The 25,175-nt window shown below is 44.4% G+C and overlaps 1 protein-coding gene across 1 annotated transcript in view; it reads right to left on the bottom strand.

Moving 5' to 3' along the window:
* LOC137526006 (transmembrane protease serine 9-like) overlaps positions 1-20,013 on the bottom strand; it is a 134,737-nt gene extending 114,724 nt beyond the window's left edge. Inside the window, exons 1-3 of the mRNA XM_068247216.1 lie at positions 19,825-20,013; positions 8,653-8,848; positions 1,973-2,241 (exon numbers count right to left, since the gene is read on the bottom strand). Coding sequence (XP_068103317.1) covers positions 1,973-2,241; positions 8,653-8,848; positions 19,825-19,861 — 502 coding nt within the window. The 5' untranslated portion in view covers positions 19,862-20,013. The remainder of the gene's footprint in view (positions 1-1,972; positions 2,242-8,652; positions 8,849-19,824) is intronic.
* Between the last annotated feature and the right edge of the window lie 5,162 nt (positions 20,014-25,175).

The following is a 25,175-nucleotide window of genomic DNA, read 5'->3' as shown; positions in this document are numbered from 1 at the left end:
TGATTTTGCATTAGTAAGTGATAGCATTATGCCCGCCAGTGCCACGGGGGCAGGATCATCTCTGCAGCCACAATTTCTTTAAAAAAGGTGTACAAAGTGTCCAGATACCTGGACAGTGCCATGGCAGAGTTGGATCAAGGGCGATCTATTCTGCAAAAAATATATATTTTACATAGAGGCTTTTTTTCATGTGTAAATGCCAAAAATCACATTTAGTTTCTAGATTTTTCTAACACAGAACACCTCATCTTCCTCAGCTTCCGCATGGAAGCGTGACATATCTTCCTCCTTCTGCTCTGATTCTTGCACCCCACTTAACATTCAGTCGGCTGCCACCACCAAAGTGCCATCACCCCAGGGCTCAGCGGTGTGGAAATTTTTGTGTGTGTCTGCCTCAGATGAGAGCAATGCCATCTGTACTCTCTGCCACCGAAAATTGAGCGGTGGAAAGACCAAGACCCGCGTAGGGACAACTACCTTACAAAGCACAAACTGCAATGGGATGACCATCTGAGGAAAAGCAGCACACAAAAGTAAAGCCACACACCGCAGTGGAAGATACCAGGTCGCACTTTTTTTCTCAAAAAAGGCGATACCTAAGCTGTACCGTGATGTTGAAAGGCAAGTGGTGACATCTCTGGCACACAGCGTTGGGTCAAGGGTCCACCTGACCACGGATGGCTGGTCTGCCAAGCAGGGTCATTCCTGCCCGAAGACTAAGTCAGCCCCCACACACAGCATCTCTGCCTGCACGCCGTGTGACTGCCTGCCCCAAGACTAAGTCGCTCCCCACACAGCATCTCTGCCTGCAGGCCGCTTGACTGCCTTCTTCGCCACCACCAACAGGATCCAGGACTCAAGGCAGATACCTGAATTTATAAGGCCGCTGCTAGCAGCGACCACTATAATAATTTTTCTGGTGCGTGTGCATGCCTGCCTAATTTTTCTGGCTGCACTGCGGCTGCAACAACAAAACAAAAGGCATGTACTTGTACCCATTCCCTTTCATGATCATTACCTTGCCGCGGTGAAGGGGCTTGCGTATCACAATGAAGCAATGCGCACCAGTCCAGCATGGCCGTCACTACGCAAACAGCTGTTTGCAGTGCGTTACACAGTGAGTTTGGTGTGTTAGTGTGAAGCAGTACTCTAATTACACTCCCTGATTGATGTATACACATGCAAGATGTTTTAAAGCACTTTAGGCCAGCAATTTAGCATTCAAAGGGCTTGATTCACAAAGCGGTGCTAACTGTTAGCACGCCTGTGAAAACCCCCTTAGCACATCTAAACGAGCTTTTCGCGCGCAAAACTTTACGCGCGCAAAACTATATGCGCGTAAAACTTTACGCGCGCACTGCACAGAGCGCAGGGCGTTCCACGTGAAGTGCCCATTAAAGCCCATGGGACTTTGCGCGTGGTACTTAACACGCGGTACTTAGCGCGCGATCTGATTCAGAAATTCGGTGCTAACCTACTTAGCACCCTGGTTAGCACGTCTAAAGACTTTAGACGTGCTAAGTAGGTTAGCACCGCTTTGTGAATCAAGCCCAATGTGATTTCTGCCCATAAAACGCTGCTTTGCGTCCAATCCAGATTTTCCCCGGGACTTTGGGCGTGTATCCCACTCCACCATGCCCCCCTCCAGGTGTTAGACCCCTTGAAACATCTTTTCCATCACTTTTGTGGCCAGCATATTTTTTTCTAGTTTTCAAAGTTCGCCTCCCCATTGAAGTCTATTGCGGTTCGCGAAAGTTCACGCGAACCGAACTTTCGCGGTAGGTTCGCAAACCGAAAATCGGAGGTTCGGGCCATCTCTAATGTTTACCACCCTATTCCTTGGTGTGATGGCTCTTTTCAGCCTAAATGTGGACCTGAAGTCAATCTATAAATAGTTTGAGTCACTGTTCTTCCCCCAATCACTGCCTGTCTCTCACACATCAAGTAGCATATCACAATTACATGAGCTTACCTCCTTCGGACGTTGTACCCCAGCCAGTTACCCAGCAATCCAGACCACAAGGGAAGGTGACGGAGGAGGAAGGCAGGCAGATAGGCATGATGTATTCAGTATAGTTCACAGGACTGGACAACTGTGCCAAGGAAATGTCCCCAATGTCTCCAACATCCGTATAATAAGAGTTTGTGATAATCCTTGTTAACTTTCTAGAAACTGTGTGAATACTGCCCACATTCAGCTGGTATAGGCCCAGATAAACGGTGTAAGATGCCATAGAACCCCTTCAAAAAGAAAAACAACACACCATCTATTACTGAGAAACCACTCGGTGATAGAAAACTGCAGTACTACAGTTTCCAAGCATAATCACTCGTATTTGCGTAACAGTGCTCCCCAGTAACACACACAAACCACATCCTGAGAATGCTTTAAAGTGAAACTGTAATGGAAAGTATTCCTAATAATAATTAAAAATAACTGAGACGGAGACATTAGGTTTTGAATTCAACCCTAAACTTCAAGCCAAGCTCCACATATCTAATTTTTCACCAACTTAATGCAGAAGGAAACCAAAAACATCAAAGCAACCTGGTTATTAGAGTGAAAAAACAAGGAACACCAAGAGCCCCAATAGTGTAATATGTACTGGTAAATGGTTACTAGATAGAGTAAATATTAATACTCACAAACCAGGGTTACCATTAGGCAACCACTGTAAAGGCAGGTGGGGAGATTTTCCTGACCCCACTCAGGAATAAGAAGTCGCTCTCTGTAAATGAGAAAAAAGGGGGTTCAACCCTCCACCCAGGGTGGACTCAATATTATGCAGGAGAACAGAGGCGCCAAAAGGATAAAAGGAAGCTTAATGAGTTTAAAATCCAAATTCTTGGTAAATAGAGGAGGTAGTGGTGGACTTACCTCCTCCAAGTAGACACACAACGACTGTAGTAAACACAGTCAATATATTTTATTTATGAACTCCAAATATGCAAGCGTTTTGCAGGTTTGATCCCGCTTCATCAGGCAATAACAACGGAGCAATAGCATGTGTGGTCAGTAGAAGAGCCAGAGTAGAAGTAGAAGGTCCACAGAGGTGCCTGGCTCTTCTACTGACCACATATGCTATTGCTCCGTTGTTATTGCCTGATGAAGCGGGATCAAACCTGCAAAACGCTTGCATATTTGGAGTTCATAAATAAAATATATTGACTGTGTTTACTACAGTCGTTGTGTGTCTACTTGGAGGAGGTAAGTCCACCACTACCGCCTCTATTTACCAAGAATTTGGTTTTTAAGCTCATTTAGCTTCCTTTTATCCTTTTGGCGCCTCTGTTCTCCTGCATAATGGTTATTAGAGTGAGCTGGGTAAAATAACAAAATTGCTTTTGCAACAAAAATTTCATTTTGCCAACAGACTCTAACCTAATCCTTGAAACCTAAACTTGAACTATTTCCTAACCTTTAAATAAAGCCTAATCTCAGTGTTTACCTTAGAAAACCTAATCTGATGACTAAAACAAGACTTCTCACCTAAACCTATAGCAAAACCAAATGCAAATGTGTAACAAAATATGTATGTTATGATCCTACTCTCCTATGATGATAGCAAGACCCAAACAACGGGTCGGAGTCAGGGGGTGCATACTTTTACATGTGAATAAACAAGTTGAACTAATTTAGATTCCAAACAAAGATATCCCGCTACACCAGATGGCAGTAAAAACGTCCAATCTTTATTCAATACATCACTGGACATGCAGATACAAGCTCACCTGTATCGGAGCTCAGGTTGGCTCCTTAATCATAGCACCTGCACAGGCACAGTCTGTACTATTGTGTCCACTTTCTCAAGCTGTATGCAGGAAGTGCGGCCTGCCCTCTGCTGGATCTTATGGAGTAGTGCTCGAACACACAGACAGTGCTCGGGCTTCCATTTCATACAGTAGGTTGGAGTGATTGCCAAAGTGCACGCCCAAATTTACCTCACAGGAGCCTATAAGCACAGATGTCCCGGAACCTTATCCTCCACCCTCCATGAACCTACAAACCCCTGCTGGACCGCACCGCAAGTGTGCTGGCTGTCCCAGCTGTCCCTTCTCCCTTACTTCCTGTAACGATCGGTGTCAGCACACAGAGAGAATCTGATTATTGGTGATCTGCAGTATCACCAAGAATACAGATGTATACCTGATTATTGATGATCTGCAGAATCACCAATAATACAAGTATGACTAAGCTCTAGACACCTAGTAATGAGTAAGTGTATTAATGCAACATTAGGCTATCTCCCGTGGGGCGGGAGACGCAGAAACTATGAGCATGGACCACCTGAGGAGCAGGTGGCCTTTGGCTGTGTGGGAACTATCTCATAGGAGAGGAGATAGAGATAATCTGGGAGCCAATGATTCCGTGCAATACTGGGAAACAGACTATACTGCAGCCCGAGGACTCTCTGAGGAGTGGAAGTCCTGGTTGTAGCCAACACCTGGTGGAATGATGTTACTGCTAGTACAGTTAGACTGAGCACTCATGGAGAGTGACAGCTTGGGTGGTCGGGCAGGCCAGGTCGGCAACACATGAGCAGATCAGGTACAGAGAGAGAGAGACTGATTCGGTAACCGGGCACAGTCAGGGTCTGGTAACAGGTAAGCAGATATGCAGAGGTACCAAATCAGAAAGCAAGAGAAAGGTCGACAGAGCAAATGGTCATAACATATAAGTATAACAAAGTCCTAGACTGGGGTGTGAGTTCCTTGGTCTCGACACCCTGAAACTAGTCTAGAGTATAACACAGCAATGACTCAGTATCCCTAAGCTTGAGTGTGAGGTCCGTGGTCACAACACCCTGGAACTGGTCTAAAGTATAACACATCAAATGACACAGTATCCCTAAGCTTGGGTGTGAGGTCCGTGGTCACAACACCCTGGAACTGGTCTAACATATAACACAAACGTAATCTGGCTAAGTGTGAATTCCCAGGTCCTCCTGGTTCTAACACACTGTAAGATCTGACTGGTCTGAGTGCTCACACATTAGTATTCGCAACGGCAGACAACCAGCAACTGACAGGCAAGAAGTATATATAGTGCAGCGCTCCTCAGCGCCGCCCAGCACCACTCAGCCAATCACCCACTGCGCTGGGATCAGCTGATCGTCCTGATCAGCTGATCCCTCTCCTATTGGCATAAAGGTCCTGCCTCCTAGCGCACGCGCGTAGCTCTCCAACTGTGTGCACTACTAGGCTCAGACAAACTAGACGCATGCTGCTATGCGGAAACCGCTGGTCTGAACGCGGAACCAGCCGCCTCGCTGTCAGACCGCGCGGCGGTGTCTCCGCAATCCATTACACTTCCCTTGCCCATCATCATAGGTAGCTACAGGTGTCCCTAAGTATTAGGTAGCCAGAGGTACCCGCAATATTAATTAACCAGAGGTGCCCCCCAGTATTAGGTAACTAGAGGAACCTCAGTATTAAGTAGCAAGAAGTGCCCCTAACTGAAGGGAGATCTTGGAAGTGGAATGCTGAGACCTGAGTGAGTAACCTCTCATTTACACTCTCATCAGGACTCTGGAGAAGGAAGGAGCTCTGGGAGGGGAGTGAGCCATCCTTTTCTTCATCAGGCGCCTGTAGGCACGTGCCTACAGTGCCTTATGGTAAAGCCGGCCCTGACAGAGTGGCATGAGCCACAGCAGAAGAATTACAGAGCAATTTTGCACAAAGTGAACATGGACTACCATAGCTGGAGGATTACATAACATTAGTCCCACTGAACTGAAGACTTTCTGGTTGGTACAACAGAAACAAGGTACTGTTTCATTCATTGCATTCATAGAAATTGTGCCCTTGTACAGTGTTGAAAATCTTCAATAAAGCTCCAGGGACAGCACTAGTGATGAGCACAAATTTTGCATAACTGTAATTTCACATCGTAATTTGCAATTACAACACAAAGTTGTAATGCAAAATTTTGGGTAAAATGACTTTTACTCACCTGGGGCTTTGCTCAGCCCCCTGCAGCCATTCGGTGCCCTCGCCGTGTCTCGGAGATCCTCCTGTCCTTGCTGGTGACCACTTCCGGTTTCGCCGTCAGGACCCGGCAGGCATGGGAACGCGAGTGATTCTTCGCGTTCCCAGCCTAAATATCGCCCCTATGCGGCCCAATAGTGCTGTTCATTTGCCAAACAGCAGACGTTATTGCCCACAGTAACGTTATGTATCAATAGCGCCCTACATAAGCCAAACTGCAGAAGTTATTTAACTGCAAAACGGTGAATGGATTTAATGTAACACTGTCAAGGTTAGGGTTAGGCACCACTGGGGGGGGGGAGTCTTAGGGTTAGGCACCATGAGGGGGGTGGTTAGGGTTAGGCACCACCAGGGGGGTGGTTAGGGTTAGGCACCACCAGGGGGGTCTTAGGGTTAGGCACCACCAGGGGGGTCTTAGGGTTAGGCACCACCAGGGGGGTAGTTAGGGTTAGGCACCATCAGGGGGTGATTAGGGTTAAGCACCTCCAGGGGGTGATTAGGGTTAGGCACCACCAGGGGGGTCTAAGGGTTTGGCACCACCAGGGGGGTGGTTAGGGTTAGGCACCACCAGGGGGGTGGTTAGGGTTAGGCACCACCAGGGGGGTGGTTAGGGTTAGGCACCACCAGGGGGGTCTTAGGGTTAGGCACCATCAGGGGGGTCTTAGGGTTAGGCACCACCAGGGGGGTCTTAGGGTTAGGCACCACCAGGGGGGTAGTTAGGGTTAGGCACCATTAGGGGGTGATTAGGGTTAGGCACCACCAGGGGGGTCTTAGGGTTAGGCACCACCAGGGGGGTGGTTAGGGTTAGGCACCACCAGGGGGTTTAGGGGTTAGGGATAGGTACAGAGAGGGTTCTGTGTGTTAACGCTAAATAACAATAAGGCTTTAATGTTAAATAGCGATAAGCGGCAAACGGACTAGCGGCAACACCATGCGCCATTATTTGCAGGTGCCATTTTCAGATGGATCCAAAATTGGTACACACAAAGGAAGTTAAAGGGCATGCTGGGTTGTCCTTTTTTGCTTCTCTACTTTCCCCTCAGACTTAACTAATGCAACCTGATTGGCTGAAAGCCTGAAGCCTCTTTCCTTCCTGTTTTTCCCTCCCACACCTCTGTTCCTCTCTGATTGGGCAATATTACTCATGCTGAGACAATTCACTTTATAAAGTGAAGGGCGGGCAATACATACACAATCAGGAAGAGGAGAATAAGGGAGGAAATGACATCAGGATTGACTTATAAAAAATAGAAAATAGCAACACTTAAAATGGGAAATGCTAAGAAGGATTTTTTCTTTTTTTTTACTGTAGAAAAATCACTAAAATCAAAACGTGGACAGTGCAATACATATGCTATGTAAGTAGAGCAAGTATGTACCTACTTATATGTGTGTGCTTTTTTTCTGAGATAGTAAGGCTGACAGCTCCTCTTTAAAACACTACTGCAATCAAATAGATCAGCAACGCTGCAAGGCAACTGGTATTGTTTAAAAATAAATAAATATGGCAGCATCCATATCCCTCTCACTTCAGTTGTCCTTTAACCTCCCTGGCGGTAAGCCCGACACAGTGTGGGGTTAGCCGCCGCAGGGGATCACATGGCCCCGGGAGGATTTTTAAAAATAAAATGTGTTCTATATTGTTAACCTTTTGCCGACCGCATCATGCCGATGGGCGTGGCCGCGGCGGCAGCCCCAGGACCGCCTAACGCCAATTGGCGTAATGTCCTAGGGCTCTGTTTTGAATGAGATCGGGCGCATGCTGCGCGCGCATCTCATTCTCGGAGGGCGGAGCTCCGCCCCCTCTTCAGTCTCTGTTAGATGGCGTAATCGCCGTCTAATTACCCATACAGCGCTGAAAACAGCAGCAGCGCTGTACTGGGGACAGCCGTGTGACATGTCCTGAGCCACGGCAGCTGATCACAGGGATTGGCCAGCGGGGGGAGGGAAGGAGGGGGGTATACAACAGGGGGAAAAAAAACACAGTTTTTATTTAAAAAAAACAAACACAAATAAACAAACAAACACTGGGGGGGGGGGGGGGGGGGGCGATCAGACCCCACCAACAGAGAGCTCTGTTGGTGGGGAGAAAAGGGGGGAGGAATCACTTGTGTGCTGTGTTTTGCGTCCCTGCAGCTTGGCCTTAAAGCTGCAGTGGCCAATTTAATGGAAATGTGCCTGGTCTCTAGGGGGGTTTAACACAGCAGTCCTCAAGAGGTTAAGCTAGCACTTGGCTAGCTAAGTATGTCCCCAAGGGGCCTCCGGTCCTCGACGATTGCCCCCGATCGCTGCCGTAATACATAGCCCCCAGGGATCCCGCGATGGCGCAGCCTTCCAAATCAGCTCCAGGCTTTGCTATGGGGAGGATCGGGACTGCGCATGACGTCGATGACATCAGACGTCATGCCTGATCATCGCCATAGATACAAGTGAAGCTGAATCGTGAAGCTGCGGCCCTCACTGGATCGCGGAGGGGTAAATATTGCCGGTGGCGATCGGGGGGCTTAGTTAGATGCCGGGGGGGCTTGTGTGGAATAGTTAGCTAGCGAAGTGCTAGCTTAGGCATATAAATTTCATTTTATTACAAAAATTCCTCCCGCGGACACAGCCTCTAACACTGCGTACCGCCAGGGAGGTTAAAGCAAGGCAATACAGGATACTCACCCCTGGAAACAGTGCGCTGCGCTCATTATCCACTGGGGGGCAATCAGAGATCCTCCGCATAAGAACCTCCCATTGTAGTACAGAGCGATCTGCCATGGCCACTCCCCATCTGCAGCATTTGTCCCGCCCACTATGCGGTTGGTGATCAGAGGAGATCCACACAATGATACTGTTATTGAGGAGAGAGCAAGAGGGACTGCAGAGAGAAGAGATACAATCACAAATCAATCAAGCAACGGTGAAATATAAACACGTTCCTCTGTAATGTTTTTGCATGCACGTCTTTGGTGTGCGGAAGTGCACATTTTGGTACTTTTTCCCCGTGTTTGAAGAAAGCATGGAACATTCAGAAAAAAAGTAATATTGATGATAGATTTGTTTTGTTCTGCACATGGAAATTTGCATGTAATGTATCTCAATCATACATCCCAAGCAAGCATGCAGCTAATTCCATCAGAGTACCTGATCTGCATGCTTGTTCAGAGTCTGTGGCTTAATACAAAGCACCGCATAAGTTGTCACATCCTAAAACGTCCTAATTTCCAGAGAGCATCCCACTCAAAACCTTTGGTCCTCCTAGGAAACCCTCTTGTTCTCTAGGTTAGTCAACACCACTCACTCCCACATTCCATTTGACCTGTGCGACTGGAGCGATCGCTCATGGCGCCAGCCGCCGGCTTCCAGGGGGGGCGGCGCGCTCCTGCCACCCTGGCCGCATATTTATTATGTGCTGCAGCGGCTTCGGCGACTGCTGCTTGGGCTAGTGCGTCTCCCCCTGGCTCCGCCCTCTGTTGCCGCTGGGGGTAATGGGGGCGAAGACCAGCAACTGCTGCGGCGCTGCCTCTTGGAGTTAGTGCGAGACTCCGCCTGTCGCTCGGCCCCCGTGATAGGATGATGGAGCCAGCCAGGAGCGCTGAAGCACGCAGCACGTGTGCCGGCAGCTACCCTGCCCTGCGACTGTCCTCCTGAGTCCTGCGTGAGACGAGACCTGTTCATCTCCTCTCATGCTCCCCAAGTTACCACCAAAAGTAAGGCTCCCTCCTATTCTATGCTTGATGGGGAGCGGGCTAATCTGCTGCCTAACTAAAGGGGATACTAGCAGCCTAATACACTATATATATATATATATATATATATATATATATATATATATATATATATATTATATATATATATATACATATATATATATATATATATATATATATATATATATATATATATATATATATATATATATACATATATATATATATATATATATATATATATATATATACATATATATATATATATATATATATATATATATATATATATATATATATATATATATATATATATATATATATATATATATATATATATATATATATATATATATATATATATATATATATATATATATATATATATATATATATATATATATATATATATATATATATATATATATATATATATATATATATATATATATATATATATAGCAGCACGGTGGCGTAGTGGTTAGCTCTCTCGCCTTGCAGCGCTGGGTCCCTGGTTCGAATCCCAGCCGGGGCACTATCTGCAAAGAGTTTGTATGTTCTCTCCGTGTCTGCGTGGGTTTCCTCCGGGCACTCCGGTTTCCTCCCACATTCCAAAAACATACGGATACGTTAATTGGCTCCCCCTAAAAAAAAAAAAAAATTGGCCCTAGATTACAGTACTTACACTACATAATATAGACATATGGCAATGGTAGGGATTAGATTGTGAGCTCCTTTGAGGGACAGTTAGTGACAAGATATATATATATACATTGTACAGCGCTGCGTAATATGTCGGCGCTATATAAATACTAAATAATAATAATAATAATAATAATAATAATAATAATATATATATATATACACACTAAAGTGGAGGATCTGCCTACATATACAAGTCTAGTAGCCAGGACTGTGGAGTCGGAGTCGGGGCAATTTTGGGCACCCGGAGTCGGAGTCGTGGTTTTATAAACTGAGGAGTCGGGAGTCGGAGTCTGGGGGGGGGGGGCACCAAAATCTGGATACGCTCAGGGCGCTGTGAAACCTAAGGCCGGCCCTGGCTTTCCCCATCACACTCCTGTCACCAGAAGAGGCCTGTGCAGTACTACTGCGCACGCAGGCTCAAAATGCTCCCAGCCATGGGAGCCTGACAGGGAGTGCGCACAGCCAGACAGTGTTTGCGCTGAATTCCGCCAATTGGCAGAGGATCTAGCAGAGGATCCAGATGGCACGGGAAGACGACAAGGGACTGATCAGCCTGAAGGGTGCTGGAGGAAGCTCCAGGTATGTATATATTTTTTTGTTTCAGTCAACTAAGTTACACTTTAAGATAGCTAGTAGTTGTTTAAGAATTCCATAAAACACATGTTAAGAATATCTCCCTGCTGCCACCTCCTCTTGGTGTCACCCTTGCCTGGTTTGCCAATGCCTAAAAACAGCCATGCACTTTGATCGGGCTAAACAACCACAGAACACAGAACAGTACATTTCTTCAGCTACTATATGTGAAATAAAGACTTTTCATTGTGTGCTGTACAAGAGATCAATTGCGCTTTAAAGGGAACCTAAACTGGGTATGGATTTTTCCTTTTAAAATAATACCAGTTGCCTGACTCTCCTGCTGATCCTGTGTCTCTAATACTTTTAACCACAGCCTCTCAACAAGCATGCAGATCAGGTGCTCTGACTGGAGTCAGACTGGATTAGCTGCATGCTTGTTTCAGGGGTGTGATTCAGCCACTACTGCAGCCAAAGAGATCAACAAGCTACCAGGCAACTGGTATGGTTTAAAAGGAAACATCCATACTCCTCTCAGTTTAGGTTCCCTTTAAGGTGCCCATTAGTGGTGCAATCATTAGCAGACTTTCAATAAGATCATACAGATCGGTAGAAAAGATTTGTATTTAGCTTATCCACAGCACCAAAGCAGCATTGGAGCATGACAAACTGGCTGTGTACCAGTGTTGCTTGCAAATTTTCGCCCAAGTCATTTTCGCATTGAAAATTCCGTTTTCGAATTCAGCGAATTTCCGCGAAAATCTTATTTGTGTTTTCGACCAGCAGCGAAAATTACAGAAACTTTGCTGTATGCGGACGCTTATGCCCTTATGCAGAAAAATTTCCGCAATAATCCGCTAAATATGCGCATGGGTGAACTAATACATGCGTACATTCCACCGTCCAATGCGGAATTGTATACGTATAGAAGGGCAATAATATTTCTGTGCATGCGCAATGATCCGTATAGAAGCAGTTACCGCACGCGTAGATGACTTTGCAATACATACGTCAACTATGCGTAGCGGGTGAAGCTTCGCATAGCGGTATTATGACTGTGCGGAAATACGTACGTGATGAACTACGATTTTAACGTGAAAATAACGGACATTAGGCGAAAATTAACGCAAAAATATTCGATCAAAATAAGTGCTTTTTTCGGCGAAAAGAATTACTACTACTGTGTGCGAGAGTTCCAAAGGAGATGGACAGCCCGTGAGAAGCCCTGGATGTGAGAGTGAAAGGAGGTGACCAAGCTAGAGGACAAAAGTGTCTCCTGTGAGGAACGGAGGTTTCAGGCAGGGAGGTATCTGGAGATCAATGAGGAGGTGACAGCTTGTATAGAGCTTTGTATGCAAGTGTGAGAAGCTTAAAGGAATACTGTAGGGGGTCGGGGGAAAATGAGTTGAAGTTACCCGGGGCTTCTAATGGGCCCCCACAGACATCCTGTGCCCGCGCAGCCACTCCCCAATGCTCTGGCCCCGTCTCTGGTTCACTTCTGGAATTTCAGACTTTAAAGTCTGAAAACCACTGCGCCTGCGTTGCCGTGTCCTCACTCCCGCTGATAGCACCAGGAGCGTACTGCGCAGGCCCAGTATGGTCTGAGCCTGCGCCGTGCGCTCTTGGTGACATCAGGGGAAGCGAGGACACGGCAACGCAGGCGCAGTGGTTTTCAGACTTTAAAGTCTGAAATTCCAGAAGTAATGGGCCGGAGCATCGGTGAGAGGCTGCGAGGGCGCAGGATGCCTACGGGGCACCATTAGAAGCCTCGGGTAACTTCAACTCATTTTCCCCCGACCCACCTACAGTATCCCTTTAAAGTGGATCCTTTGGATAATTGGTAACCAATGGAGACATTGGCAGACAGGGGATGCCTATAACCTTTACTACCAAAAGCCACTTTTTTTTTTTTAATTTTTAAGCCCTCCTCCCATTCATTTGGCCATTACTTTATCACTACTTTATCACACCTAAACAATCTATACCTTGGGTTTTTTTTCACCACAATTAGGCTGTTTGTTGGCGAAACTTGTTTTCAGTAATTTTATTTTCTATGCATTTTTTAGGGAAAAACAAGGGAAAAATAAAACTATTTCTCCAATTCCATCCCCTACAGTTTTAAAATAAACAATGCTACTATAGATAAAACCCACACATTTTATGTGCTCATTTGTTTTGGCTATTTCAAAATGTGTTTTTTTGTTTTTTTTTTTGTACCATATCAATAAATAAAAGCCTTTATTTGCTTAAATAACAGTAATATACCCTCATGACATACTTAAAAAAGCTGAGTTCCTAAGGTAACTTTTTATGTATTAAAAAAACACTTTTTCTTAACAGGTGTTTCTGTCTATGGAGGAAGAAGTTACTATAGCATGGATTTTTATTTTAATTTTTCTTTATGGCCACAAGATGGCACTATACGCACTTGCCACAATTTGACAGGACATATCAGCATGTCCTAATTGTGGTAAAGACACTCAAACTGGATGTGTATGTTTGAGTTAATGCAGTTTGAGTTAATTAGTTCAAGTAAAACTAACATCAAAGATAATTAGAACAACTCAATGAACAAGTGTTGCTTTTGGAAAATTTGAAAACAAAACAGTATAATATATAATCTAGTGATGAGCTTGAATTTCACATAGTAATAATTTTGCAGGGAAATTCAGAATTATGTTGTATAATTGTAATGGGAGATATCAGACTATTGCTAAATTAAATTTGCATATAATCATAATTATGATCCGTAATTTTGCAATGATGCATAACTTTACAAAAACATAATTTTCTCATGCACATACACTTGCATTTAGGCAAAATCCCAAAAAAGTGTTTGCGTAGAAAATGTGATTTCTTATAGGAGAAAATGACACAGACTTCAATGCATATTTGTGCAACATGATGCTAAATAAAGGTTACCAATGATAACAAAATTAACCAGTTATCCCTAAGTGTATGGATGGACAAATCCGTGCAGCAGGAGCTGCTTGGCGCAATCTGGATGGATATATCCATCCAGCAATGTTGTGGTGGGTGCGCGCTCTGTCCTGGCAGATGTGCGCTTGGTCCCAGTGGCTATTACAGGGGATCAATTGGGGAAGGGGAACAAGTGTTTACCTGAGCCAACTGATACCCTGTGGATGAATCAGCATGCCTTGAATCATGAGGCATGTTGATTCATAAAACCAAAAGTAAGAAAATGTAAAAAAAAAAAAAAAAGTGTGTGTACGCTAACTAGAAGCTTCCAGGAGAGTGTACAGTGCCATCTAGTAGCCAAAAAGTACAAATAAAGTTAAAAAAATAAAAATAAATCAAATTAATATTTAACTGCAAAACATAAACACAAGCAAAAAGTTTAAAAAAATATTTAAATAATTACCTTTGAGGCAAACTTTTTTAATATGTATGTTGTGAGGATATATTAGTGTTTTTTTTTCACGGGCTATGCCACGCAGGAGGATTTCTCAGGCCCTGCTGGGCCGATTTGCCTAATTTTTTTTTTTTTTGCAACACGCAGCTAGCACTTTGGTGCTCTTTGCCACTTTGCACTTAGCTGTCATTTTGAGACACTTGGTTTTGGGCCTTGCAAAATCTGATAATGCAAGTCTTGTCGCTTTAAATGTATCAGGAGCCTCTGGACTGGAACACAATTTTGAGAAAGGTTGAATTTGCGTGGTAAGCATGAAATTCTGATTTGTTTGTGTTACGTATACGATCGTTATTAAAGGGAAGGTCCAGGCAAAAAAAAAATGAGTTTCACTTACCTGGGGCTTCTACCAGCCCCATGTAGCCATCCTGTGCCCTTGTAGTCACTCACTGCTGCTCCAGTCCCCCGCTGGCAGCTTTCTGACCTCGGAGGTCAGGGCCACATTGCATACATTTTTACGCATTCCAGCTAGTGCAGGAACAAAAATGTACGTGTTGCACCACTAACGCGTAAAAATGTATCTGTTAATGTTCCTGCACTAGCGGGAATGTGTAAAAATGTACGCAATTTGGCCCTGACCTCCGAGGTCAGAAAGCTGCCAGCGGGGGACTGGAGCAGCAGTGAGTGACTACGAGGGCACAGGATGGCTGCATGGGGCTGGTAGAAGCCCCAGGTAAGTGAAACTCATTTTTTTTTTTGCTTGGACCTTCCCTTTAAGAAAAAGATTGTAATTATGAAATTCTTCATAAACACGAAATTTCATGTAATTTCATGAAATTCACGAAATTTTGATTACGGACATAATTGTAATTTTGTGAATTATGCGAAATTTCGCAAAATTTTGTGAAATCGCAATTGGGTCATTACGCTCATCACTACAGTAGAGGCAGCGCTACAGTGCTAAGCTCTGCCACTTATAGGAAGCGCTCCCCAATTTTTGGGGGACTGCAGCGTTTCAGAACTCTATTTAAAGAGGAATTGTAACCAAGGATTGAACTTTATCCCGATCAGTAGCTGATACCCCTTTTCCACAAGAAATCTTTACCTTTTCTTAACCATTTCAGCCCGCAGGTCTTTTTCACCTTATGGGCGAGAGGAATTTTCACCTGTCAGCATTCCTCCTAGTCATTCCCCAATAACTTTACCACTACCTATCACAACGAAATGATCTATACCTTGTTTTTTTCCTCCACCAATTAGGCTTTCTTTGGGTGGTACATTGGGTGGTACATTATGCTAAGAATTATTTTTATTCTAAATGCATTATGATGGGAATAATAAGAAAAAAAATGAAATTTTCAGCCATTATAGTTTTAAAATAATTCATGCTACCATAATTGAAATCCACACATTTTATTAGGCCATTTGTCCCGGTTATTGCAACGTTAACATTTTATCCCTAGTACAGTGTATGGTGACAATATTTTATTTGGAAATAAAGGTGCATTTTTTCTGTTTTACATCCATCACTAATTTTTAGCCCAATATTTAATAATGATATGCCCTCTTGTCATAGATATTATTATTTTTTTCCTCCCTAAAGTCAGTAGGTGTATTTTACTATTTGGCCACAAGATGTCCTGGCTGAGCAAAAATCCTATTAGCGTACTTTGTACACTAATAGGGTACAACGTATCATTACAGTACATCAAGGCAGACCGGGCAACTGTCACTTCAAGCGTTTTTATTGTTTCTTCATGCCGCATTTAACATCCATCACACAAGTATAAAAAAGTGATCAAACCTGTTGACACTGATGCTGGGGTGTGCAGGGTTCGGGCCCGACTGGCGCTTGTTCACGTGCTTGTCCTTGTGTTGTAACTAGGAGAAGTGACGTAGGCTTCCATCGGAAGCCTCTGATCACAGTGGCGGTGGGGAGTTTATGAATGGAAATATTGTTTCTATTCATAAATTTAACAATCGGCGGCGGAAATCAGCGACTCCATTTACAGAATAAACACTGTTTTTGAACAAAAACAGTGTTTATTCTCGGCGGACATGCTCGGATTGGCACAGGGGACTTTTGTCCCCTGCAGCCAATAGCAGCAGCGTGATCCTGGGCATCTGCCCGCACAATCGCCTGTAGACCCTTCAAACTGCAGGGACGTGACTAGCGCATCCCTGCGGCTCTAGCTGCTGCTGCTGTGGACGTGAAGCTCACGTCCGCGTGGCTGAAATGGTTAAATAGATCATCAGGGGAATATGTATGGCTGATATTGTGGTGAAACCCCTTCCACGGTGTGAGGTCATGACCATGATCCTGACAGTTTGCTGTCTATGAACCTCATTGCATTGTGGGAAATAACTGTTTCCAACTGACAAGCAATATCTCACCCTGTGCATAGAACTCTCAGTAACGAACGTTCCGTACAGATCTCCTGGCAGGACTAAAGAGGTCGCCACCAGTGATACATTTCACAATGTAAATCAGGGAGAGGAAAGTTTTTACAAAGGGCAGACACTGACTAAATAATCTATAAATTAATATTGTAAGGAGAACAGTGGCGCCAAAAGAATAAAATGTATTAAAAGCTTTAAAATTCCTCGTGAGGTGGTGGTGGACTCCTCTCCCCGAAGTAGACATAATACCGTCAATTTTAATACAAACAAGTTTATTTATATACTCCAATAAACAGTGCAACACGTTTCACAGGTATATTCCCGCTTCTTCAGGCAATAACAAATAGCAGTACACACAGTACAGTCTCAAGGTCACGATAAATGCCTCTGTGAATAATATCTGTGAATATTAATCTGTGAATATTAATCTATAAATTAATATTGTAAACAATAAGAAATTGTATTTATTACGTTATTTTCACAGTTCCTCTTTAAAGGACACATACAAATAAGAAGTACATTTCTTCCAGAGTCAAATGAGGTATAAACTACTTTTCTCCTATGTTGCGGTCACTTACAGTAGGTAGTAAAAATCTGACAGAACCAACAGGTTTTGGACTAGGCCAGGCATGGGCAAACTTGGCCCTCCAGCTGTTAAGGAACTACAAATCCCACAATGCATTTGTCTTTATGAGTCATGACTGTGGCTGTCAGACTCCTGCAATGCATTGTGGGACTTGTAGTTCCTCAACAGTTGGAGGGCCAAGTTTGCCCATGCCTGGACTAGCCCATCTCCTCGTGGTTGATTCTCGGGGGTTTTCTTTATTTTCAGAAGCATTTCATAAATGACAGTTGCTCGGTCCAACTGCCAAAATAGTGTGCAGCGAGCAGGGAGGCTGGCCAGCATCATTGTATAAATCCTTTTCAGGGAAAGTCTTTATAAATAATAAAAGCTTTGCTAAGAATCCCCCATAAAGAGATACACTAGTGACTAGTCCAAAACGTATCTGTTCTGTCATATTACCTACTGTAAGTGACAGCAGTATAGGAGAAAAGTAATTTATGGCTCATTTTGTTCTTGAAAAATACTTCCTATTTGGATATGTTTACATGTATTTAAAATTTTACTATTCTTTTGCGATGGTGGTCCTTTAAGAGACTAGAATAAAGTAAATTAAGAAGATTTTTCAGTAGAAAAATACATATATTTATATACAATGCTGCCCATAATTATTCATACCCCTGGTATATTTTGACCTAAAGTTACTTTTTTTATTCAACCAGGAAGTAATGTTTTGACGGGAAATGACATAGGTGTCTCCCAAAAGATAATAAGATTATGTACCAGGGGCATTATTGTGGAAAGAAAGCATTTCTCAGCTTCTATTTACATTTGAGCAAAAAGTGTCCAGTCCAAATTATTCATACTCTTCACAATCTGCCACAGTCTGTGGGAAAATCCAAAGTTCTATACCATTCCAAATAGTCCAAGCTGCTCTAATGCATCCTAATTACTCTGATTAATTGGGAACAGCTGTTTTAATCAACTTAACAGGTGAAAAACAGCTGCTCTCTGCAGTTAGTTTGTGGACAGTCTTGACTAAGACAAAGGAGCTCAGCGAGGACCTGTGGCTACGCATTGTGACTGCTCACAAGTCAGGAAAGGGCTGCAAGGCCATTTCTAAATGTTTTCAAGTTCCAGTGGCTACAGTGCAAAGTATTATTAAAAAAATACTAGACGTTCTGCACTGTGGAAAATCTCAGAGGACGTGGTCTGAAGCCAAAAGTCACACCAGGGGGACAGAGAGAGAGATGAAAAAGAATCCAAGGATCACCACTAAGGCCATCCTGGTGAATCCCCCCAGGTGGCAATGTCTCAAGGCAGACAATCCAATTGACACTTCACACTGCTGGGTTCCACGGATGCAGACCAAGGAGGACACCACTTCTCCTGATAAGGTACACAAAAGCTTGCTTGGCCTTTGCAAATGCTCATCTGGACAAAGAAGAAGACTTCTGGCCTTCTGTGTTATGGTCAGATGAAACAAAAATTGAATTGTTTAGTCACAATGATTCCTTCATGTTTCCTTCATGTTGGTGTAAAAAAGGAGAAGCCTTCAACCCAAAGAACACCATCCCCACTGTCAAACATGGTGGTGGGAACCTAATGCTTTGGGGGTGTTTTTCAGCCAATGGACCAGGGAACCTAATCACAGTAAATGTCACCAAGAAAAGAGAGCAATACATGAGGATTCTCAACGACAACATCAGGCAGTCTGCAGAGAAACTTGGCCTTGGACACCAGTGGACATTTCAGCATGACTATGACCCAAAACACACAGCAAAAGTGGTGAAGAAATGGTTAGCAGACAACAACAGAATCCAATTGAGAATCTGTGGAGGGAGCTAAAGATCAGGGTGATGGCAAGAAGACCCTCCAACCTGAAAGATTTGGAGCTCATTGCTACAGATGAATGGGCAAAAATACCTGTGGAGACATGCAAAAAGCTGGTCTGCAATTATAGGAAGTGTTTGATTGCTGTAATAGCCAATAAAGGCTTTTCTATTGATTATTGAGAAGGGCATGAATAATTTTGGACTGGACACTTCTAGCTCAAATGTAAATAAAAACTGAGAAATGTTGCCCGCCCCTCCCCCCCCCCCCCCCCCCTTGTCTTTTTATCTTTTGGGAGACACCTATATCATTCCCCATCAAAAAATGACTTGCTGGTTGATTAAAAGTAACCAATTCAAAATGTGCCAGGGCTATGAATAATTATGGGCAGTCTTTACAAATGAGGAAGAAAGAGGGACGGGGGGACGGGGTTCCAAAAGAGGGACTATCTCTCCATAAGAGGGACATTTGGGATCTCTTAAATGAGCTTAGCAGAGTTCTAACAGCCTAAACCTGTCTGATGACCCTTCCAGTTCCCCTGCATAGATCTGCCCTGATGTGCTTTTATGGTGCAGTTTAGAGATGATATAAAATATCAAGCAGTAAAAGAAAAATGGGCTCTCGGAGCTTAATTCTATGGAGAATACATTTCCTTCAGATTGTATTGTTCCATGCTGTGGTCTGATATGAGATGGACTCACCTGTGGCCAGTATAATCAGAGCAGTGAGGACTCCCATTCCTGTACAGAGGAGGAATATCAGCTAAGGTCCCCTCTCTCTCTCTCTCTCTCTCTCTCTCTCTTCTCTCTCTTCTCTCTCCCGATGTCCTGTGCAGGGTGGAAGTGTCTCTGTCATAACCTCAGCTCCTGTCGCACCTCTTTATTCCTGAGAGTGATGACACATAGCCTGCAGGGTTCTTCTGAGGATGAAGCCTTTACCGCAATGAGGTCGCTTGACACTGATCTATATATGACATTATACAATAACAACCAAGCTATTTACCCTTTTCCTGGTCCTCACCACTGCCTTTCATTGGTTTAAACTCACTGGCGTCATATAAACTTTTGCTTGGAATTCTTTACAAGAAAGTGGCACTTTTTGGCCATGGCAACCAAGTTTCTTATCGCTCTTCCGCTTACTTTTGAAAGAAGTGATTGATTAGCTTGATTAACGTGACAGGCAGGAGGTAATATTTTCACAAGGAGAGATATGCAGTGGATGCCTCCTTATTTCTGCTTAGATAAGTGCACCTTGAAAATTGCAGCATGGGCATAGGAGTGTGCAGGTATATTTCCCATGATACAATACGATAGTAGCTATGGTTTGATCTACTTGCTTAAAGTACCCCTGAACTGAGTTTTTTTTAAATACTTTTAATCCCGAATTATGTGTCACAGCACCATCTGCACACCCCCGCACCCTTTGTGGCCCCCTACACTGCTCACCTGTAATCTTTGACTGAGCAGAACATCGATTATGGGCGGGGAGGATGTGGCAGTTGCCCTAGTAAAGCCTCCTTCACTACCCTCTGATGGTTCTGCCCGCTGCCACCAATGATTGCAGGAGGGGAAGCGCTAAGAGGAGAGCCCGAGGTGAGGGAGGGGGGGAATGTCCCCCTTCCCCACCGATCTGCCACACTCTCCTCTTATGCTGCGACCCCTCCTGCCCCCTAAAAGTCCCTGAGCGGGCCCTAGAGGGCCCCGGGCCCCCCTGCGATGGCAGGGGTCGCATCCCCTAGTGTTACGCTAGTGCTTGGAACGATAGTACAATAATACAGCTATTAGTTACACTATCGTTCCGAACTCAGGGGACACTGGAGGGTGCGGATCATGCTGTGACATATGTCACAGCACTGCACGTAAGTCGGGATTAAAAGTATGTTATTAAAAAAAAAAATTCAGGTATACTTTAAATAGGTGGTCTTACAGTCATTGTGCTTCCTAAAGCTGCACTTCTTGTTTGCTGCATCATCCTTGTGTGCAATCAATTAGAGAATGACGTAAGTCCCTAGTTTAAAGAGAACCCAAGGTGACTGACAAAATTGGATGTGTATATGCTCCTACATATGTGTGGATTCTGGAGTCGGGACAGGGGATAACCATTTAGATTTTGCTAAATTCTAACTTATGCATTAGAATATTGCAAGTTTGAGGTGGGTTTCACACTAGAATTGGCATCAGCTTTGCAGTGCGCCTGCCACACCGCATCGCACCGCCAAAACCAGGCCTTCAGGAAACACCCCGTTAGTACACGTTGTGCCCTGTCTGGTATCCACCTAAACAGGAAGTTATGCGCGCTTGCGGTCACTTCCTGTTTAGGATATGCGGAAGTGCACAGAAGCGAATTGCCTGCCACGACATCACAACGTGGGAAGTATGAACTTCCCCATAGGGTTGCATTAGGCTGCGGTAGCAGTGCGGCAATTAGCCACACTGCACCACTATCAGGGCCGGATTTAGCCCAAGGCCACCTAGGCCATGGACTAGGGCACCACAGGAACAAGGGCACCAAAGCAGCAGGCTAAACTAGTGCAGCATTTGCAAGCTTGCAAATGCTGCAATGCAGTGAGATCAGGCGAGTGCCTGACCGTGGTACTTTACTCTCTGTGCACGTTTGCATTGTGGCCTTGACTTAGGCAGTGTTGGAGATGGAAAGGAAAAGGAAGCTTCTGCACTGGAGACGAACGGAGAAATGAGTGACACTGATGGCTGCTGTGGTGTGAAGGCGAGCTGGCTACCTATACTGAAAGGGGGAAGGGTTATACAAACATGTCAGTACAAAATAAACGCAATGCGGGCAAACATGTCAGTACAAAATAAACGCAATGCGGGCAACATGTCAGTACAAAATAAACGCAATGCGGGCAAACATGCCAGTACAAAATAAACGCAATGCGGGCAACATGTCAGTACAAAATAAACGCAATGCGGGCAAACATTTCACCAGAAAAGAAACGCAATGCGGGCAAACATTTCACCAGAAAAGAAACGCATTGCGGGCAAACATTTCACCAGAAAAGAAATGTAATGTGGGCAAACATTTCACCAGACAAGAAACGCAATGCGGGCAAACATTTCACCAGAAAAGAAACGCAATGCGGGCAAACATTTCACCAGAAAAGAAACGCAATGCGGGCAAACATTTCACCAGAAAAGAAACGCAATGCGGGCAAACATTTCACCAGAAAAGAAACGCAATGCGGGTAAACATTTCACCAGAAAAGAAACGCAATGCGGGCAAACATTTCACCAGAAAAGAAACACAATGCGGCCAAACATTTCACCAGAAAAGAAACGCACTGCGGGCAAACATTTCACCAGAAAAGAAACGTAATGTGGGCAAACATTTCACTAGACAAGTAACGCAATGCGGGCAAAGTTCACCTGGAAAAAAAGCATTTACTCACCTGGCAGAAGTCTCCGGCCTCTGGCGCGCTGCTCCCGGGACCACCTTCCCCCTGCATATCTCCCGCGCTGACAGGGCTACGGCAAGATGGCGCCCAAAGCCCTGTACTGGAGACACAAATAGTCTCCAGTACAGGGCTTCGGCAGCCATCTTGCCGTAGCCCTGCTCGCCTGCCGGTGTCGGAACAGACACCGGAAGAGGAGGCTGGAGCGGGGCTGCTGCAGGCAATGAACTGGCACGGCATCTATAGACGCCGCTGCCAGTTCATGAGGAGAGAGTGGCCAGAGTCCCAAGGCCGGGACGTCCCGCTGCTGAAAGCGGGACGTTTCCCGGGACCTCATTAAGCCTGGGACAGCGGACCCCGAATCCCGGGTCACTACAGTGTGAAAGGGCCCTGAGTTGAAAGTCAGAACTTGGAAATCACAGAATACCATATCCATTAAACTTTCCTTTGCTTTTGTTGATTACATAAAATGAAATGAAAGAAAGTATACTGGGCAGATCTGCCAACATGAAACCAACAACTGTTGATTCAGGTAATACCTATGACTGCATAGTTTTCTGCTTTTGAAATGTTAAAGAGGAGCTGTTAGGTATAAGATCTCAGAGAAAATAAACACATATATCAGTAGCTAAATATTGGCTGTACTTACATTACATATGCATTTCACTGTCCACGTTTGGATTTCACAGAATTTTTATATAGTATATGCAGAGATTGATGCTCCTGACAGCTCATGGCAGGTTCCATGTTTGTCTGTCTCCTATGAAGCCAAATGTGTCGTCATGTCCTGCCTGCTTCCTGATGATTCCACTCACAGAAAAGCTCGTACTGAATAACAGTACTGTGCAGTGAATATTAATTAGCCATGTGGCTAGGAACAATAGCGGACTCCTGCAGTGTACTCTGCCCGGAGATTTATCAGTGCTGTGCGCTGGACTGAGTTACATGCTATTGTAACTTGACCCTGTAACTTCTCATTAGCAGCCGAGGGGAGGGCCCCAAAATGCTTTGCAGTATGGTATGCGGCTTTGGCTTCTTAAGAGCTTGGGTCTAACAGCTTTGCTGATAAGCACACATCAAATGAAAGAGAGATTTTTATCTTCAGTGTTGCCTTTTTGGCTTCCTTCTAAACTGTTTAACACAGGAGAATAGAGGTTTAAATTAGCTTTTGCAGCCTGACAGTTAAGGGGCCCATACACTCAGCCGATTTTCTGGCCGACCGATCGATCCCGATCGATCGATTGATCGTTTGCAAATCGGTTGGCCAATCGACTGATCGATGGCCGATTTCGATCGATTTCGATGGATTTCCATCGAGCTGGCAGGATGGAAAATTTAGGTCGATCTGATGAGATTGCTTATCAGTTTGCAATGGCCTTAATGGAAATCTGATGGCAAAAAAAATGCCATCAGATAGAATTCCAATAGATTTCAGTTTGAATTCTATCCTGGTAAAAAATGCTCTAAAAACGCATCAGATAGATCATCAGATGCATTTCTTATTTATCTGCTGCCAATCTGACGAGTGTATGGGCACCTTTACTCTTTAAAGCAAACCTGATTGAACTGAAAATTAAAAGTCAAAATAAACATGCATACATCATACTTACCTCCTGTGTAGTCTATTCCTCAATCTTTCTCCTCTCCTGCGTCCCGTTTGTCTGCTGTGATCAATGGAATTCTCCTTCCTCCATTTAAAAAATGGCCATTACCCCGTAACAGCTTCCTGGTCAGCACACAGTTCATCTGTAAAGCCTCATCTACATGGTGCAATTTTCCGTCAGATCGGATCTATTACATGGATCTATTAGATAATTTCCAACCGGTCCAATCGGATTGCGATAGATTTTGGGTACTTATCAATACAAAATCTATCGCAAAATTGATCTGAAACAATTTGGAAGTCTACACACAATGCAATTTCTTATCAGATTATGGGATGATCTGATGGGAAATTATACCATGTAGATGAGGCTAAAGGTGCGTACACACACACTACGGCCGCCAACGACGGGCTCGTCAGACCCTCCCACTGGGCGGACTTTCAGGTGACAGTAGCGCGTGTGTACGCGCTGTCGGCGGACTGATAAGGCTGTTCCTGAGCGATCCGCCCGGCGGATTGTTCAGAAACAGCCTTGTTTCTGAACTGTAGTGAGAGGGATGTGGAGGCTGCCATATTTATTTCCTTTTAAGCAATACTAGTTGCCTGGCTGTCCTGCTGATCCTCTGCCTCTGTTTTTAGCCATAGACCCTGATCAAGCAGATCAGGTGTTTTTGACATGATTGTCAGATCTGACAAGATTAGCTGCATGCTTGTTTATGGTGTTATTCAGACACTACTGCAGCCAAAAAGACCAGCAGGGCTGCCAGGCAACTAGTATTGCTTAACCACTTAAGCCCACGGTCGTTTTCACTTTATGCATCCGAGCAGTGTTCACCTCCCATTCATTAGCCTATAACTTTATCACTACTTATCACAATGAACTGATCTATATCTCTTTTTTTCCACCACTAATTAGGCTTTCTTTGGGGGGTACATTTTGCTAAGAGCCACTTTACTGCAAATGCATTTTCAACAGGAAGAATAAGAAAAAAAACTGAAAAAAATCATTATTTCTCAGTTTTTGGCCATTATAGTTTTAA

The sequence above is a fragment of the Hyperolius riggenbachi genome, chromosome 7 (genome assembly GCF_040937935.1).
Source record: "Hyperolius riggenbachi isolate aHypRig1 chromosome 7, aHypRig1.pri, whole genome shotgun sequence".
Classification (NCBI taxonomy): Eukaryota; Metazoa; Chordata; class Amphibia; order Anura; family Hyperoliidae; genus Hyperolius; species Hyperolius riggenbachi.
This window is presented reverse-complemented; position numbering and strand designations above follow the sequence as displayed.